The sequence below is a fragment of the Lissotriton helveticus genome, chromosome 3_1, assembly GCF_964261635.1.
Source record: "Lissotriton helveticus chromosome 3_1, aLisHel1.1, whole genome shotgun sequence".
NCBI classification, from domain to species: domain Eukaryota; kingdom Metazoa; phylum Chordata; class Amphibia; order Caudata; family Salamandridae; genus Lissotriton; species Lissotriton helveticus.
The window spans coordinates 1,019,982,628-1,020,000,586 of record NC_136061.1 but is presented as its reverse complement, the minus strand read 5'-3'; the positions used below and the strand labels follow the sequence as shown (position 1 = coordinate 1,020,000,586).

At 42.7% G+C, this 17,959-nt stretch overlaps 1 protein-coding gene across 1 annotated transcript in view; it reads right to left on the bottom strand.

The window, feature by feature from the left end:
• CHRNA1 (cholinergic receptor nicotinic alpha 1 subunit) overlaps positions 1-17,637 on the bottom strand; it is a 155,984-nt gene extending 138,347 nt beyond the window's left edge. The window contains exon 1 of the mRNA XM_078683834.1: positions 17,342-17,637. Within this exon, the coding sequence (XP_078539960.1) occupies positions 17,342-17,402 (61 nt within the window). The 5' untranslated portion in view covers positions 17,403-17,637. The remainder of the gene's footprint in view (positions 1-17,341) is intronic.
• Positions 17,638-17,959: the final 322 nt, after the last annotated feature.

Here is a 17,959-nt window from a genome sequence, read left to right as displayed (position 1 = left end):
AAGCCCGTTTGCGCCCGTTCGCGCAACGGACGCGCTTAGGACCGCTACCTCTGGCCATTTGCATGCTCCCCGTCTGGCCTACTCTCACTCAGACTTGCGGGCTCTGAGACCACCTTACGACCCCCCGACGCGGAGACCCACAGCCCGACCCCCGCCCCAGTCACTCGCATGTGGTCTGCTTAATGTGCGGTCGCTCTGCAAGCACCACACGGAGATCGCCTTTTTGGTCGAGTCGTCTGGACTGGATGTGCTGTTTATGACGGAAACATGGACTCGGGAGGACTGCCTAGTTGAACTAGGCTTGGCCTGTCCCCCGGGTTTCAAAATTATTCACACTCCGCGTCCACTGAACCGTGGCGGCGGAATCAGTATCATTTTCCGTGAACAGCTGGACGTTACCCAGCTTAAAATCTGCGACATCTCGGGCTTTGAGCTTATGGGTTTTTCATTCAGTAATCTAGAGAGAACACTGATATCCGGCGTGCTATGTTATAGGCCGCCGGGTTCGGCCTCTTCTCTGTCGGAGTTCCTTGATTTGGTATATGACCTCTCAAACACTCACTCCAACCTGCTAGTCTTGGGAGACTTCAATCTATGGCAGGGGGGTCCCTCAGATGGTGCGTTTACGTCACTCTGCCAAGCCCTGGCCGACATCCATCTGCAACAATTGGTTGGTTCCGCGACTCATAGGGGCGGTCACATGCTGGACCTTATTTTTGCGGGCGCCCATTTGGCTGCGATTTCTGACATCTTAGTCCAATGTTGGACGGATCACGCGCTTGTGGTCTTCTCCCTATGCCTAGGGGATAATTTCCCAGAGGCTGCAGGGGTAGGACTCTCGCAAGTGGGTCGACCTTGGTCCCGTCTGCTCAGTCTCGCTCCTTTGCCCCCTCTGATACCTGCCAATTTTGGCTTGAGGGACTCAGTGGAAGATAGCTACTCCTCCTTCTGCCGGTCCATCACCGAATCACTCGATAACATTGTGCCTCTTCGAAAAGCAAGAGCGAGGGTGAATCGGGCTTTTCCTTGGTACACGGTGGAGTTACAACACCTGAAACTGAGTTGTAAACGGGCAGAGAGAGCATGGAGAAGGGAGTACTCCCCCTTGGCCAAAGTCTCATTCAGACTCGCATTGAGAGGTTATAAGGATCAGATCAAGCAGGCTAAGGCGACCTTTATACAAACGTCCCTGCTACAGGCGCCTAACAAATCCCAAGCCCTGTTTAAAATTGTCAAGGACTTGTCCCACCCGGCCTGTGCGGCTAACTCCGTGCGGGCCTCTCAGGCTCTGTGCGACTCGTTGGCTTTGGCCTTCGAGGAGAAGACCGCTAAGATCTTGGCGGGCCTAATACATCCCGCATCTGCGGAGGCCTGCCCTGCCAGTCTTGTTGACAGGGGGCTGGGAGCTCCGGGTAGCTCACCCAGTCGACCCCAGCCGGTTGGTATGGGAGCTCCGGGTAACATACCCAGTCGACCACAGCCAGCTGGTGTGGGAGCTCCGGGGGAGCAGCCCAGTCGACCCCAGACGCCCACTGGTGCTCTTGATCTGGGAGCTCCGGATAGTTCACCCAGTCGACCCCAGCCGATCGGTGTGGGAGCTCTGGGGGAGCAGCCCAGTCGACCCCAGACGCGCACTGGTGTCGCTGATCTGGGAGCTCCGGGCAGCTCACCCAGTCGACCCCAGCCGGTTGGTGTGGGAGCTCCGGGGGAGCAGCCCAGTCGACCCCAGACGAGCACTGGTGTCTCTGATCTGGGAGCTCCGGGCAGCTCACCCAGTCGACCCCAGATGGCTATCATGGCCCTCGGGTCGGGTGCCCCGACCGTTTCACCCAGGCTACCACGGCTGAATTCTTTCCCCCTCCCTTCCTTTGAAGAATTCTGTAAGACTGCGTACTCGGTGTCATCGGGGTCTCCGCTTGATCCGCTGCCCCCCAAGTTTTGGAAGGCTTTTCATGAAGAACTGTTTCCGCCTCTGTTTTCGATCTGCCTCCAATCCTTGGAGTCGGCGTCGGTCCCAGAAAGCTGGAAGTTAGCAGTGGTGTCGCCTCTGCTAAAAAAGCCAACTTTGGATCCGGCCTGTCTTTCCAACTACAGGCCGATCTCCTTGCTTCCCTTTCCGATCAAGATCCTGGAAAAGTGGGTAACTCGCTCTATCTCCGGCTTCCTGGAAACCATCGGGTAGTTCGACGAGGCCCAGTTCGGCTTCCGACCTGGACACGGGACGGAGACCGCACTGGTGACCGTGTTGGACAATCTGCGTTCGCGTGTCGACAGTGGTCGGGCAGCCTTTCTGGTGCTGCTCGACATGTCGGCCGCGTTCGACACGGTCTGCCATCGGACCCTGGTCCGGAGGTTGGAGGAGTGCGGGATCAGTGGGGGGGCTAGAGACTGGCTGATTTCGTACCTTGAGGGCAGGCAACAGCTGGTTTCACTCCCGCCTTTCAGCTCGGAGCCAAGGAAAATAGGACAGGGGGTCCCACAGGGCTCGGCCATCAGCCCGATATTGTTCAACCTGTACCTCCGCCCTTTAGTCCAGCTAATAAAATCTTTTGGGGTCTCGGCATTTAATTATGCCGATGACACGCAGCTGGTGTTTTCCTTGGAAGGGAATAATGCGGTCTCGCTGAGCACCTTCCATCGCTGTATGGCAGCTACAGCGGACTGGCTACGAGCCAACTCGTTGCAATTCAACAGCTCGAAGACGGAGGTGCTCCTCTGCTCTACTGACCGTATCCCGCGGGCTCTACCCGCGGATTTCTGGCCGAGCACTTTTTCTGAACCAGTGCTGGCATCGGAGTCAGCACGTAATCTTGGGGTTACTTTTGGTCCTAATCTACAACTAGACCTACATGTCAACAAAACCACGGGAACATGTATGATGCTGCTTCGTATGCTACGCAGAGTTTTGCCTCTTCTTCCTGCTCAGGCCAGGCCGGAAATAGTCCGTGGGACTATATTAAGCCGGCTTGATTATTGCAACGGACTTCTCCTGGGGGCCCCAAAAAGCTTGATTGGGAAGCTTCAGAGGGTGCAGAATATGGCCGCTAAATTGGCACTTTCTCGACCCAGGTCTAGTTCCTCCACTCTTGCGCTACGAGATCTGCACTGGCTCCCGGTAGATCTACGGGTCCAGTTTAAAGCGGCTTGTCTGGTGTTTAGAGCTGTACACCTTCTGGGACCTATCCCGCTGCAAAAAATGTTTGCATGGTATGCGGCCCCACGGCTCTTGCGGTCGTCATCGGCTCACCTTCTGGTGGTGCCTAGGTTTCAAAGAGTGAGGATGGGCGGCCGCTCCTTCAGGGTGGCTGCGGCTAAGTTATGGAACTCACTCCCGCTCACTCTCAGGAGTCACAAGGACTATCTCCCGTTCAGAAAGGCCTTAAAGACACACCTCTTTCCTAAGTAATGGTTGTGCGACTGTTCTAGCCTAGTGCATGGTTCTCTGATCAAAGCGCCAGGATGCCCTCTGGGTGACAGGCTTGCGCTCTATAAATATATTAAATAAATAAAACTGATTATATATCAGAGGCAGCCCGACAACTAAGCGACCCCCTTTGTTATACTAAAACTACCAAGTTTGTGATGTTGAAAAGCCATGAGAAAACTAGAAAAGACATCAATCTCTGGCATAGACGTGGCTTATTGACCAAGGATGAATTTAAGTTCCTTAATGTATCACATCCCATCACCCCACTTTTCTATCTTTTACCCAAGATCCATAAATGCACCGTTCCTGTCCCAGGTCGTCCTATTATTTCTGCCCAAGGTAGTATGAATGAAAATATTTCAAAATATGTGGATTTTTTTCTTCAGCCCCATATGATTTCTCTCCCTTCTTTTCTTAAAGATACCACGGATTATTTGGTTAAGATTAGTCAAATCACTTGGTGTCCTGATTTTTGTTTCCTGGTGATGGATATTGAGGCACTTTACACCAGCATCAACCATCTACAGGGTCTTGAAGCTGTTCAATACTTCTTAGATTCAAGAGAGGCAGCCATGAGAGATCACAACCTTATGTTACTTGACATGATACGCATATGCCTTTTTAACAACTACTTCCAATTTGACAAGGATTTTTACCATCAGGAACGCGGGGTGGCCATGGGTTCATGCTTCTCCCCCAGTTATTCATGTCTCCATGTTGGCTGGTGGGAGAGGCATGTTCTTGGTGTTACCCACGCACATTGGCTTCCTCACCTTGTTCATTATTGGCGGTTTATCGACGATATTTTTATCGTCTGGAAGGGCTCTCAAGAACAAGGAGCTTTGTTTGTTAATGAGATCAATACAAACAACAGAAACCTAAGATTTACTGCCAATATTACAGCAGACTCTGCAGAATTTTTGGATGTCCAGGTTTATATTGATCATGACACCATTCAGACAAAACTTCACAGGAAAAGCACTGCGGGCAATTCCATCTTGCACGCCCGCAGTGCCCATCCCCCACATACTATAAATAGCATACCTTTGGGAGAATTTATTCGTATCAAACGCATTTGTAGTAGCCCAGATACCACTAACCAATGTTTATCGGAATCTAGGGAAAGATTCCTCAGACGTGGCTACAACATTATTTTAGATCAGGCTCTTGCCAAAGCACTTGCTCGTCCTCGTGAGGAACTCTTAACCTCAAAAAGTAAAATTATCCCAGATTCCACTACCCAGGGCTCAACTCGCTTTATCACCACCTACTGCTCCCAAACTTCTAAGATAAGTAAGATCATCAGATCAGAGTGGCCTATTGTATTAACGGATGTGATTCTTGGTCCATTTTTGCCTAGATTACCGGCCATCACCTTTAGGAGGGCTCCTTCTATGAAAGATTCTTTAGATAGAACCCAACCTGAGCTTCCACCTAAAACTACTTGGCTCAACAAACCAGGTTTCTATAGGTGTACTTCATGCCGTGCTTGCACCTTTGCTGTCAACGGCACGCACTATATATCTGCCTTCAATGAGAGAGCTATTCCAATAAAAGAACATCTTACATGTCGCAGTGATTATGTAGTTTACCAAATTACCTGCACATGCTCACTCTCTTACATTGGAAGCACAAAGTTGCAAGCCAACCAACGGATATTGCAACACATTCGAGCCATAGTAAATTCTGATATGAATTATCCAGTGGCTCGCCACTTTAAAGCAGTTCACGATAAGAAACTGAAAGATTTGAAATATACTTTATTGTGTTCTGTAGCTAATCCGGGCAGGGGTGGTGATCGTGAGAAATTGTTGCGCCAAAAAGAAGCATATTTTATTCTATTGCTTGATACCAGATCTCCCAATGGGTTAAATGCTTTTGATGAATTACATCATTTTCTGTAGTATGTGTTCCTTTTCTTAACCATGGTTAGTGATGTATCTTCCCCTATGCTGTATTTTTTCTATATGTCTGATTATGACATGTTTATATATGTGTGATGAGCACTTGCTGTTGTTCTGTGCCATATATACTTTGTCTGCAGGTTCTCAGATGAGTTCTCTATCGCCTAAAAATATTCCATGTATCTAACATCTGAATATGAGGTTTTTTGAAAGCATTTGCACTTTAGCATTCAAGCACTTTGAGACATGGGTTTATACAAAAAAACTTTTCTGTTTAGGCATATGTACTTGGTTTTTTAACCACATTTTGCACTTGCAATGGATACATTTTTTCCATGTTATATTCTCATTCATGAAATTACGGGAGAGTATACATAGAATACATTTGTTGTGGTTTCATTACATAAATCATTGGATGTTGATGTCACGGCAAACTAATTTACTATAATGGATTCAATTTACATTGGTTTGTTTGTATTTTTGACATCTGGCCTTCCCCCTTTTGTATATTCTAGCACTATGCTTTTACTGTGTCTCTATGTTTATACATTTCAAGTATTTGAGCATTTATTGTTTAACTACTGCTTGTTTGCTTTGTTGTGACCCTTGCATCCTGTTTCTTTAGGCGCTTGGGCTTTTAATCACCATTTATTGCACCGCCTACTCCTGACGCGTCATGTGATCAAGCTCCGTCCGCGGAGCAAAACGCGTCAGGGAGGGCACTTGCTCTAACACTTTTGCAAAAAAAATATGCACTGCTGGCACTTTGATTAGTGTGATGGCTTGTCTGGTGATTTAACATCTAAACATCTAATTATCTGGAGAGGAGGTCTGCGCCTGCTTAAACCGCTGCCAGAGGCGGTTGGGATCCTTCGTTTCATATATATATATATATATATATATATATATATATATATATATATATATTTATATATTTATACATATACATATATATCAACTGTGAGCAAGGGCATCCGCCCGAAACGCGTCAGTCTGCTGCTGCTGTTTGAACTTTGGTGAAATAAAATCTTCCTGCCTTACTTTGGGAATCGCTGGTCTTTGTTCGCCACAAGTTGGAGGTGCAGGATCTTTTACTTGAACTCATACATATATATATATATATATGTATATATATAGTATTAATAAAAAATATACAATATATTTACCATAGGATAGCGAGAGGGTTAAATTTACTATTACCACTCAAGTGAGTGCAACAGTAGAAAAAACATTGAATAGCATAGCAGTAAAAATTACTATTACCACTCCAGTGAGTGCAACAGTAGGGAAAGCGTTGGATAGCGGGAGTGTAAAAATTACTATTCCCACTCCAGAAAGTGCAACAGTAGGGAAAGCGTTGGATAGCGAGGGGTAAAAATTACTATTCCAACTCCAGTGAGTGCAACAGTAGGGAAAACGTTGGATAGCGTAGGCATAACATTTACTATTCCCACTCCAGTGAGTGCAACAGTAGGGAAAGCATTGGATACCGGGAAGGTAAAAATTACTATTCCCACTCCAAAGAGTGCAACAGTAGGGAAAGTGTTGGATAACATAGAGGTAAAAATTACTATTCCCACTCCAGAGAGTGCAACAGTAGGGAAAGCGTTGGATAGCGGGAGGGTAAAAATTACTATTCCCACTCCAGAGAGTGCGACAGTAGGGAAAGCGTTGGATAGCGTAGGGGTAAAAATTACTATTCCCACTCCAGTGAGTGCAACAGTAGGGAAAGCGTTGGATAGCATAGGGGTAAAAATTACTATTCCCACTCCAATGAGTGCAACAGTAGGGAAAGCGTTGGATAGCGGGAGTGTAAAAATTACTATTCCAACTCCAGAGAGTGCAACAGTAGGGAAAGCGTTGCATAGCGTAGGGGTAAAAATTACTATTCCCAATCCAGAGAGTGCAACAGTAGGGAAAGCGTTGGATAGCGTAGGCATAACATTTACTATTCCCACTCCAGTGAGTGCAACAGTAGGGAAAGCATTGGATACCGGGAAGGTAAAAATTACTATTCCCACTCCAGAGAGTGCTACAGTAGGGAAAGCGTTGGATAGCGTAGAGGTAAAAATTACTATTCCCACTCCAGAGAGTGCAACAGTAGGGAAAGCGTAGGATAGTGTAGGGGTAAAAATTACTATTCCCACTCCAGTGAGTGCAACAGTAGGGAAAGCGTTGGATAGCAGGAGGGTAAAAATTACTATTCCCACTCCAGTGAATGCAACAGTAGGGAGAGTAAATACTTCATATATAAATAAAAATAAAGTAAATATTAATACCAATTACAAATTAATTAAAATAATTAACACTTTTATATAATATATTAATTAATCAATTAAAAAAATGTAATTAATAAAAATAATTACCTACTAATACAAATTATTAACCAAATTAACAATAAATTAATTAACAATTAAAAAATAATTAAAAATTAGATTAAAAAAAAAGAATTTAAAAATAGAATTACTTACAATTAAATTACTCCCCACCCTATTCCCCAATAAACCCACAACCCACTACAGAAACTAAATTAATAAAATTAACATAATTATCAATTAATAAATTAATTAAAATTAATTACCCATTATATTTTAATTAATTACCAATTAATAATTAATTACCAATTAATTCAAAATAAATACAATTAAATAAATTAACATATTTAATTATTTATAATTAAATAACTTCCCACCCTATACCCCTATAAACCCACAACTCGCTACAGAAAATAAATTACTAAAATTAACATATTTATCAATTAATCTATTAATTAAAATCAATTACCAATTATATTTTAATTAATTACCAATTAATAATTAATTAACAATTAATTCAAAATAAATACCAATAAATAAATTAACATATTTAATTAATTATATTTAAATTACTTCCCACCCTATTCCCCTATAAACCCACAACCCGCTACAGAATTATATTACGCAAAAATTAAATACCATAAAAATAATTAATATAAATAATAAAATAAATATACACTTTTCAAACATATACTAACATAAAAAACACTTTAAAAATTGATATTAACTTACTTACCTCAAATTCGATATTTTTGAAGTCTATATTCTGTCCTTTCTATATTTTTGTTGTCTATATTCTGTCCATTCGATATTATGTCCATTCTATATTTTTAATTCGATATTATATCCTATTCGATATTTTTGTAGTCTATATTCTGTCCAGTCGATATTGTGTCCATTCTATATTTTTAATCGATATTAATGCAAATCGATAATAAAAACTCGATATTTTGACTGTATACCGAGAGTATTTTAAGAGTACCCCTGTAGCACTTCTTTACGTACTCCTACAGGCCTTTGTGAATTCGCCCCAAAACTTTTAAATTAGAATGAAATGGGTATAGCTGGGGAATAGTCATATACAATTAGTACAAATGAAAAGGACTAAGCAGTCTTTGCACTGTTATGAATAGGGAATTTGATGTTTTGGGCGAGTTCTCAAAGGGCTGAAAGAGTATGGAAAAAAGTAGAACTGAAATACTATTACATGTGCTCTTCGTGCCTTTGGGAATTGGCCACAAAACATCTAAAATTTAAATATTCAGGGAAACAATTAGTATGAATAGAAAGACCTGTGCACTCTTTGCACTGTTACTAACAGGGAGTAGGACGTTTTGAAGCCGATTCACAGCAGACATTTAATAGCATTATCACCGGAGCATGCATTTTAACGATTGAAGGAGTAGATGGTGGTATCTCAAGTAGACCAGTGGTAAATGGTCAGTTACTGAAAGAGTGGGTTAAATATACTGTCCTGGAACATCGCAGACTTGCTCTGGTAACGACTGGACCATGCATAGTGTGAGTACATATCGAGGTAGTATTTTTCAAGAAGCCTAGTAAGTAGAACCTATTTTTTTTACAGAGATACAGAACCTGAGCCTACCAGTAATAGTGTCACAGAAAGGTAGATCCTTTGAGAGTCTGACAATTTGGGTGAATGTGACACTAAATTGTACTATAAAATCTACCATAGCACACTCGGGGGATTTGCAGCAGGTGGATTTATGATTTGCCTATGGCCATAATTATAAATAATTTATTGTTTACAGTTGGGGTCTCATCTCAGAAAGAGCCAACTTGTGATTCCCCAAACTTGAATTATTAGTTACTCTATTGCTATTACGATAGACCTCAGATCCTCCTCCACCAGCCTGTACTTTAACACCATCTTTGAACCGACACACTGTTTACCAGATTCTACAGAGGAAGAGGATTTTATATAAGTTATCCTTCAAACCAAGTACCGCCTTATACACCATACTTCGAGAGACGCTTGACAGGTGGATTTGTTGACCATTCTTCATGGTCTGAGAACCCCGATGGGAGGTGAAAGCCAGATTACCCACCTAAACCATTGTTTGTTTCTGGAAGGGGAAGAATCTGCATAGATTATATATTTATAAAACAATCTGATCTCATAAATTACTGTCGCAGATCCAGGGAAGGGAGTGATCACAAGCCACTCATTTCATCTCTGTAAACTATGACCTGTCCTTCCGGATGCGAGAATGCTCAAAGAAATGATAAACCTGTTGGAACCCAAGTAGCGAACAATAGAAGAAGGCTAAAATTGACTTTTTTGGGAGGTGTATGAACCCAACACTATAATTTCTTTGTATCAGAAGGCGTGGAGGTGATATGGATATTTTGAACTATTTCTGAGGCCCCAATGGGAAGTTAACTGAATCTTTTCACATTAATCAAGGTGTATGCCAAGGTATGTACTAGTTCCAAGATGATTTATTCTTGTTTTTAAAAAGGTAGGCAGCTGTATCAGTAACCGCACATGCGACGTGCCATCCTTGGTGGGAAATACGATCACATCACTTTTGTCTTCTAATGACTTGGTTTGATAATGGATTGTGTAGGCAGACAATATGTTCTAAACTAGTTCAGAAATCAAGGCATAAAAAAATAGGTTTTTGACATTTTAGGTACCATATAGCTCAGTAAAATAGTCTTTTCACACGATTTTGCATGTAGCATTTTTAACGTACATGGAAGTGCTGGCAATTTAGTATTTAGTGGTACCGTATATGTAATTGTTATATATGTTTTTCATTGATCGAGTAAGTGTACACTTTCTAGCTGCGTGACACAAAGAGCAGGGCCATGAAGAAATGGTATAGAGGCATGGAACAGCTAGGCAGAGAATAAACAGTAACATATTAACACCTATGTATATACCATACCATTCTCCCTGTAAACCTCCCTCACTGAAGCACCTTGGTGTAATGCATGGCATGCTACAAATTCAAATGTCATTACACAATAGTGAAGTGTTTCTGTTTACATACCATCCTGGTTTCAACTGGTTGCCAGAAAATGTAAGTGGCCTTAGATTGGAATAAGCACTTTATAAATAGGCTATAACACAACATCATTAGCATTGCTGGGCACTAAGCTGTGCACTCCATTACTGAGCTCCACACAGTCCGACACAAAGCAATCAAACAGCTTCACTTCCGTGCCCTCAATGCTACAAGTGACTAAAGAGCTGGAAGCACCTCGAAGCTACAGGAGTGGTATAAGTGGTATAAAATGTGTAGAGTGTAGTGGCATATACTGGAGTGACATAGTGGAGTGATGTAGAGTGTAAAAGTGTGTAAACCGAAACGGATGTAGCATGAAAGTGTGTGAACGGATGTAGATGTAATGTGGCTGGAATATACACTATGAGAGGTAAATGGTAATTTTTGGTAGTATGTGTAAATAGTGTAACTAGTGTTAAATATATAAGTTTTAAAAACCTAATTATATACTGTGCGGCGTATACCGCTGTACATGAGGATAAGGATTCAGTATGTCATTGGCTAATGGCTGTTATTACCAAAGGTAAAAGGCAGCTATATAGTTTTTATCACAGTTTTGGTGCGTTCTACGGTCTGCATTTTGCTGAGTTCTGGAATAAGGAGTTGGATATAGGCAAGTATTAGGTTTTATTGTTGTTCACTACCTATTATCTCTATAATTAGGTTGTAATAGGTAGAGAAGTGTATTTATAATTTTCTACATATTTTATAGCAGTCTAGGGAGAACTGCACATTTTTTTAAGTAGTGTGGTAATTTGTAGGTATTACCATACTACCCTGTAGACTTTTTGTGCATTAAGGACTTCCTTAAAGACAGGACCCAAACAGTGAATCTTGGACCTTTTACTCCAAGACCACCCCAGTTACCAGAGGGGTACCGCAGGGGTCCTGTCTGAGCCCATCATTGTTTAATGTGTATGTCGGCCCCCTTTCAGCATTGCTCATGAAGATCGGGTTTATCCCGACCTCCTACGCGGATGCCACACAACTAATTCTATCTTACAAGAACGATACTCCCGGCATGTTTAAGGAAGGTATGAGAGCCATAACATCTTGGATGAGCAGTAACTTCTTGAAGTAGAATGCTGGAAAGACAGAAGTAATACTCTTCAAGGATGCGATAACCAGCTGGTCCCCTAGTTGGTGGCCAGATGATTTAGGGTCAGCGCCTCTTCCAAAGACAGTTGATAAAAACCTAGGGGTGCTAATGGACAAAGATCTAAACATGGATGAGCACATAGCTGCAACAAAAAGAGCTTGCTTTCAAGCCCTTAGCCTCCTCCATAAGGTTTTTCACTTCTTACCCGCATCTACACGTAAAACCCTGGTTCATGCTTTGGTGCTTAGCCGTTTGGATTTCAGCAATGCTTTGCTGATTTCCGCTGAGGAATCAGCCTTGCAAGGTCTTCAGGTGGTCTAGAATACAGCTGCTCGCCTGGTAACTAGCGCTCCTTATCGGGCCTCCTCACTTCCCCTGCTGCGGAAACTTCACTGGCTGCCTATCCGCAAAAGAATACATTTTAAAATCTGTTTTATTGTTTTCAAGGGCATGAACGAGATGGGTCCTGTCTATCTAGCGGATAAGCTAGTGAAATACATACCGCCTCGCTTATCATTCCTTGCATAAGGCAAGCCAGGTTGGGAGGAAAATCTTTCTCCTACCGGGCTCCCAAACTGTGGATTCAATTACCTCTTGAGATTCGTCTCACCAGTAATTATTTAGGTTTCAGAAAGAAGCTCAAAACGCTACTTTTCTAACTTTGCTCCTCATAATAACAGTTGTCCTTAGCGCGGAGATACCCCATTTGGGGTGATTCAGGCGCTTCATAAATGACATAAATAGAAAAATTAAAAAATATGTCAAAAATAGAAAATATACTGTAGTACACTAAATTTGTGAACTTTGGGGGAAAATGTACAAACCATTTGTGTGGTCGGCCATTTCCGACTGCGAAAACGTTTTAGACATGTACAAATTGCGATCTTGTGAAACGTTACAGAATCAAAATTAGGGGCATGTCAATAGCCACCCTTCCAAATACCAGATCTTAATGGGATTTATGAATGTTTTGCGACTGAATTACGGTTGCAAAACATTCATATTTTACTGACTCCTTGAAGGGGGTGGTAACCCATTCGCAATTAGGAAGGGGGTTAAAAAGGGACCCCTTCCTCTTAAAGAATAGAAAATATATATTTTTAGGTCGAGCCTAGGCAGCACGCATGTGCTGTCTGCAAGACCTTTTGTTATCTCCTCTATCTGATTTTGCCATGCCCATGAATTGCCATTTGTTCGCTGTTGTGCCATTTAGAAATACATGTTTTTTATTGGTGCACTGTGTCTGATTCTCCTGCCATTGCGTGCTTGGGTCCCACCCAGTCGATTTCACTCATTGTTTGCTTGCGTTAGCCATCCCAATACGTCCGCGGTTCCTTCTGGTCATCCTGATCTTCCTTTTTATTTTGTAGACTATCAGCATCGTTTTAGGCTTTCAGGCCGCTTCACGGAGCAATGCTCTATTCGGCACCTGCAAAGTGGCACTTTCTGTCCGGTAGCTGTTGAGCTATACCAATAGCTCTAACTCATAAAATTCAAAATAAATGTGACACCTACTGCATTTCTAATGCCTGTTTAAGAGCAGTCAGTGGTCTCACTGACCATGGCCTACTCCAAAAAAAGAAACTTCAAAGTTTCATTTTTTTTTCTTTTTTTAAACGCATCCTTTAAGGAAAACAGACTACATTTTTTTTAAGATTGCTTTATTAAAAACCAATCACAGACATGGTTGTTTGCTAATTCCAGCAAGTCACCATTCCTGTGATGGCTGCGATTCCTGATGGGTAGCACACTGTGACCTACCTCATTAATATACATGAGGTAGGTCAAATGCGACCCACTAGGAATCGCTATTTCAAAGATGTATGTTTTCTTACATTAGGAATTGCTATTCTAGAATTTTGTTCATGTGGCTCATAATGTATTACAGCGATTTTTCAATTAAAAAAATATATATATACGTTTTGGTGCTGCGGTCCTCTCTAGATAATACTGCAGTACTTCACTATTTTTTTTTTAATACACAGAAACATATCAATATGTTTCCCTACCTATTACCACTTTACTGAAGTGCTAATAGGTAGAAAAAAATCGCAAATCGAGGGCCTCATTTACGAGGCCCCTTGTGCCGCCTGAACATATCTTTTTGTGACATTCCGTGGTGCAGCACTAAGCCACTAATTTTGGCTTAGTGCTGCCTCGTAAAGATCGTCACCCTTTAACGCAGTTTTCTGCGATAAAAGGGGGTGCAATGGGTGTTGCTGGGGGTGTTCTGAGCAACATCCATGGCTTTTTGACACTGCTCCAGATGTATGAGAAATCATAACTCTGAGGCAGCACAAAAACTTACGCCTCCTCATGGGAGGCGTAAGAGAGGCACAACGAGGAGAAATATCTTTATTTCGCCTTTTTCTCTTTTTCTCTTCTGCAGCACACATAGAAAGCGGAAAAAGACCCTTGTGATTGTTTTTGTGCCGGAAGGTTTCCCTTCCTGCACAAAAATAATCATCCCTGCAATGCAGGCATCCTCGCACCATGGTGCAATTGTGCCTGCATTGGTGCACGGCAGCCCATTGTGCGCCGCTGCAGGGGAAAAGGACAGGAATGCACCGTATTTGATAGATATGGCGCATTCCTGCCCTTTTCGTCTGCCGTAGGGCAGCTCAGCAGGAAGGCCTGCTGTGCTGCTCTACGACAAAACCTCATAAATTAGACCCAACTACTTACCTAGATCTGAAGGCGAAATGCAGTAGACAGCTAAACTGTACATAAATACAACATGGCTGAACTATAATATTTGTAAATGCAGTCATTATCCAATCACCTAATGGCTTGTCATTGCTATGTACAGCGGTGACATTAAATACTGCGACAACAGATATCATTTAGTTAAAATGCCTTATAACTTAAAAAAGACTTACCCTAGTCACCTGTAGTACCCAAAAGGATCATCTGCGGTCCATAATGTGTAATTCTGCCAAATTTCATGTAAATCTGTTCAGCTACTGTACGCCACTCCACTATACACTATTCCACTCTACGCCGCTCCACTGTACGCCACTCCAATATACGCTATTCCACTTTGCACCACTTCACTTTAAGCCATTCCACAATAGTCTATGCCACTCTATACCACTCCACTTGACACTATTCTACTATATGCCACTATAATATATCTCACTCCAATGTACACCACTCTACTCTATGCCACTGCGCTCTATGCTATTTCACTGTATGCTATTACATTGTACCACACTCCATTTTACGCCACTCCACTGTACACTATTCTACTGTTCACCACTCTACTCAATGCCACTACACTCTACAAAACTCCACTGTTTGGTATTCCACTCTACTCCACTGCACTGTACGTCACTTCACTCTACTCCACTACAATATACCCCACTCCACTCTACACCACTCCAGTAGAGCCTATTCCACTGTACGCAAGTACACTCTAAGTCACTCACCTCTATGCTATTTGACTCTGTGCCACTCCACTCTCCCTCACTACACTTTACGCCACTCCACTGTATGCCATTGCACTCTATACTAATACACTACCCCATATTTCAAATGCACGAGTGTGCATGACTTTGGAAACTTGCTTTTTTAATTATGTGTCTGAGTACTATTGTTTTTGATGATGCCAGTGAACTCCTCCTACAATTTCTGTGGGTCACTGTCAGCATCAATCTAATTACACCTTTATATACTTCATCATCAATATTCAGCAGAGTGACAACACATAATTATGGTCCTGAAGAATACCTATAATGTCCTTGTAAGGTCAGGACCCAGACAGAAGCATGTTGACCCCTGTCTCAAGGGGCTGAAGTTTCACTCACCTCTTATTTTTTAAGCTATCTCTTGGGAGCACCTTATAAAATAATTCTGATTCAGCCTGCCAACAGGTAGTTTTAATCCATTAATCACACAACCTGCACTCCTCGCCCATGCCATCATCTCTCTTAGGGCCCTCATTAACATAAAACACCTCAGGAGCTCCTCCTGACCATGTGAGTTGTAGCCCACATCCGATACCTTTGCTCCTGGTGTGAGAAGGGACCCAATGATGAAGCATGCCACCTAAGGATGGGCGAGGGTTACTGTCCTTAACAAGAATACTTGTCCACAATACGGAAACACGTCTTTTTTAGACCATGTGTACCTCTGTGTGCTATAAAAATGCATTTTCTTTTCAGTCTATACATACCCTTGTTTTCGCCTTGAACTCATAAATAAGGAGCAGACCATTAACTTTGGGTAACACCCCAGAAGAGAGTGCTAACCACTGTTAACAATTGCAGTGGGTCAAAAGAATTACTGGGATCAGACATTGCCCCTCTGAATAGCATCATCTTGTAGCAGCCTGGCTGACCATGTGAACCTGGACGTTTGACGGGAACACTTCCACTCTCCATTAGCTTTCCTTGACCAGCCTCCACCACATTCAAGACATGCTGCCTAGCTCACAAAGAACTGCTTCCAGAAGCCCCGCTTGAGGTGGTCTTCAAGATCAAACTCTCCTGTAGCACCTTCAGATCCTGGAGCCACAACATTGCAAGACTGAAATCAATCAATGCAAGAAGACAAAAACAGACAGGAGGCCTTCTCCTGCTATGCCAAGGAGATCTGGAACAAGACCACAGTCCAGACTTAAAATCAACCTCCCTTCTCCTCTAAAGCAAGCAAATGAGGAGACTTTTCTTCATAAAGGAAATCACCACACCAAAGTACCACTCCACTCGCCACTTCTCTCCACTCACAGATCCTCTAGAATCATTTTCCCTTGGAGCCCCTCTTCTCACGTTCACCTATCTTTTTAATCAGTGCCACCTTCCTTGAAACTAGCCTTGTGTCTATAAATCATACCCACAGCTGTCCAATTCCGATTGAGAGGGTCGAACTAGAATGTTACATGTTGACAACAATATTGGCTGTAAGTTTTTACTTTACCCCTGCAATAATAGAATTGTATTTTTGCTAAATACAATATTTTGCAGAATGAGCCCAGCTCCGCGCACTCAGTGGTTTAACTTGCGTTACCACTCAAGAGACTCCTATTACAGTCTAGCAGAATCCCAAGCATCCCCCACTTGTGCAGGACGGAAGTTCAGGCCTGTGGTATGTGGTGTAATATTTCAATCTCTGAGCTGCGCCCCCTGGTCAGTTTCCAAAGTCACATTGGATTTCGCAACCACGGTGAATACTTTTGGAAAAGATAAAACGAATCTCCGTTGTCCAAAATATGTTTTTGGTGTATTGCTGTTTACTATTGAAAAACATCCCGTCTTTTACATAGTTATTTAGCACACACTATAAATAACAGATTCAAGTAGCAGGACACCTGTTGCTGTCCATCAAGGTAGATGCCCCAGCACTGTAATGAACTTATTTTTAGGATGTACGTTACGATTTACTTTAATATTAACTGATGTATGTTCTCACTTTGTAGAAACAGTTATAGATGCCACACAAGTGGAAAAAAAATAAAAACGTCATTTCCGTTTCTCGCTATGCCGCAAAGCAATTTTAGGTGGAATACTTTAGCCCAAAGCAATGTAACTAATAACCAGCATTTCAAAACACCGAACTCTTACCTGCGCAACACAAGAAGAAGGCGAGGAGAAACGGCAGTGGCGGCATTTGTGCTGAAGTCATGGGGCCTCTGCTCGCCTCCGCTCTGCAAGGGACGTGTGGGATCCCAGAATGCCCGTGCCCTGTAAGAAGAGACGGCTCCGGCGCTTCCTGTCGCAGCGGATGGGATGAAAGCGCCGGACTATTGTAGTCCGGCACCTGTTCTTCGGCACGACAGCTGGGGACACGGGCTGACCAGCCTCAGAAGGGGCACAGCAGTTGGCACACGTTTTCACCACAGAACTCTCGCTCAGGATTGGAACAGCTTGGAAAACAAAATAGTTGAATGGTTCAGCACACTGCAATTGACTGCCCCTCGCCACGCCTTCAATAATTTGAATTTCTTACATAGGCCATGTTTGTGTTAACGGTATTAATGTTAGCAAGATTACCTTCCAGTAAACAATCTTTTGCTACCTTTTCACCTGTTGTGCTGTACAGTGTTCAAAAGGTATTTTGACCAATGGACACTGTAAATCAAATTAAAAGGTGATCATTTTGCTCAAGCGGTTATTTCATTAGAGAAATTTGATGAGAGATATTTACCAGAAAAGTGAAGTTTTTTGTTACATGAACCCTCC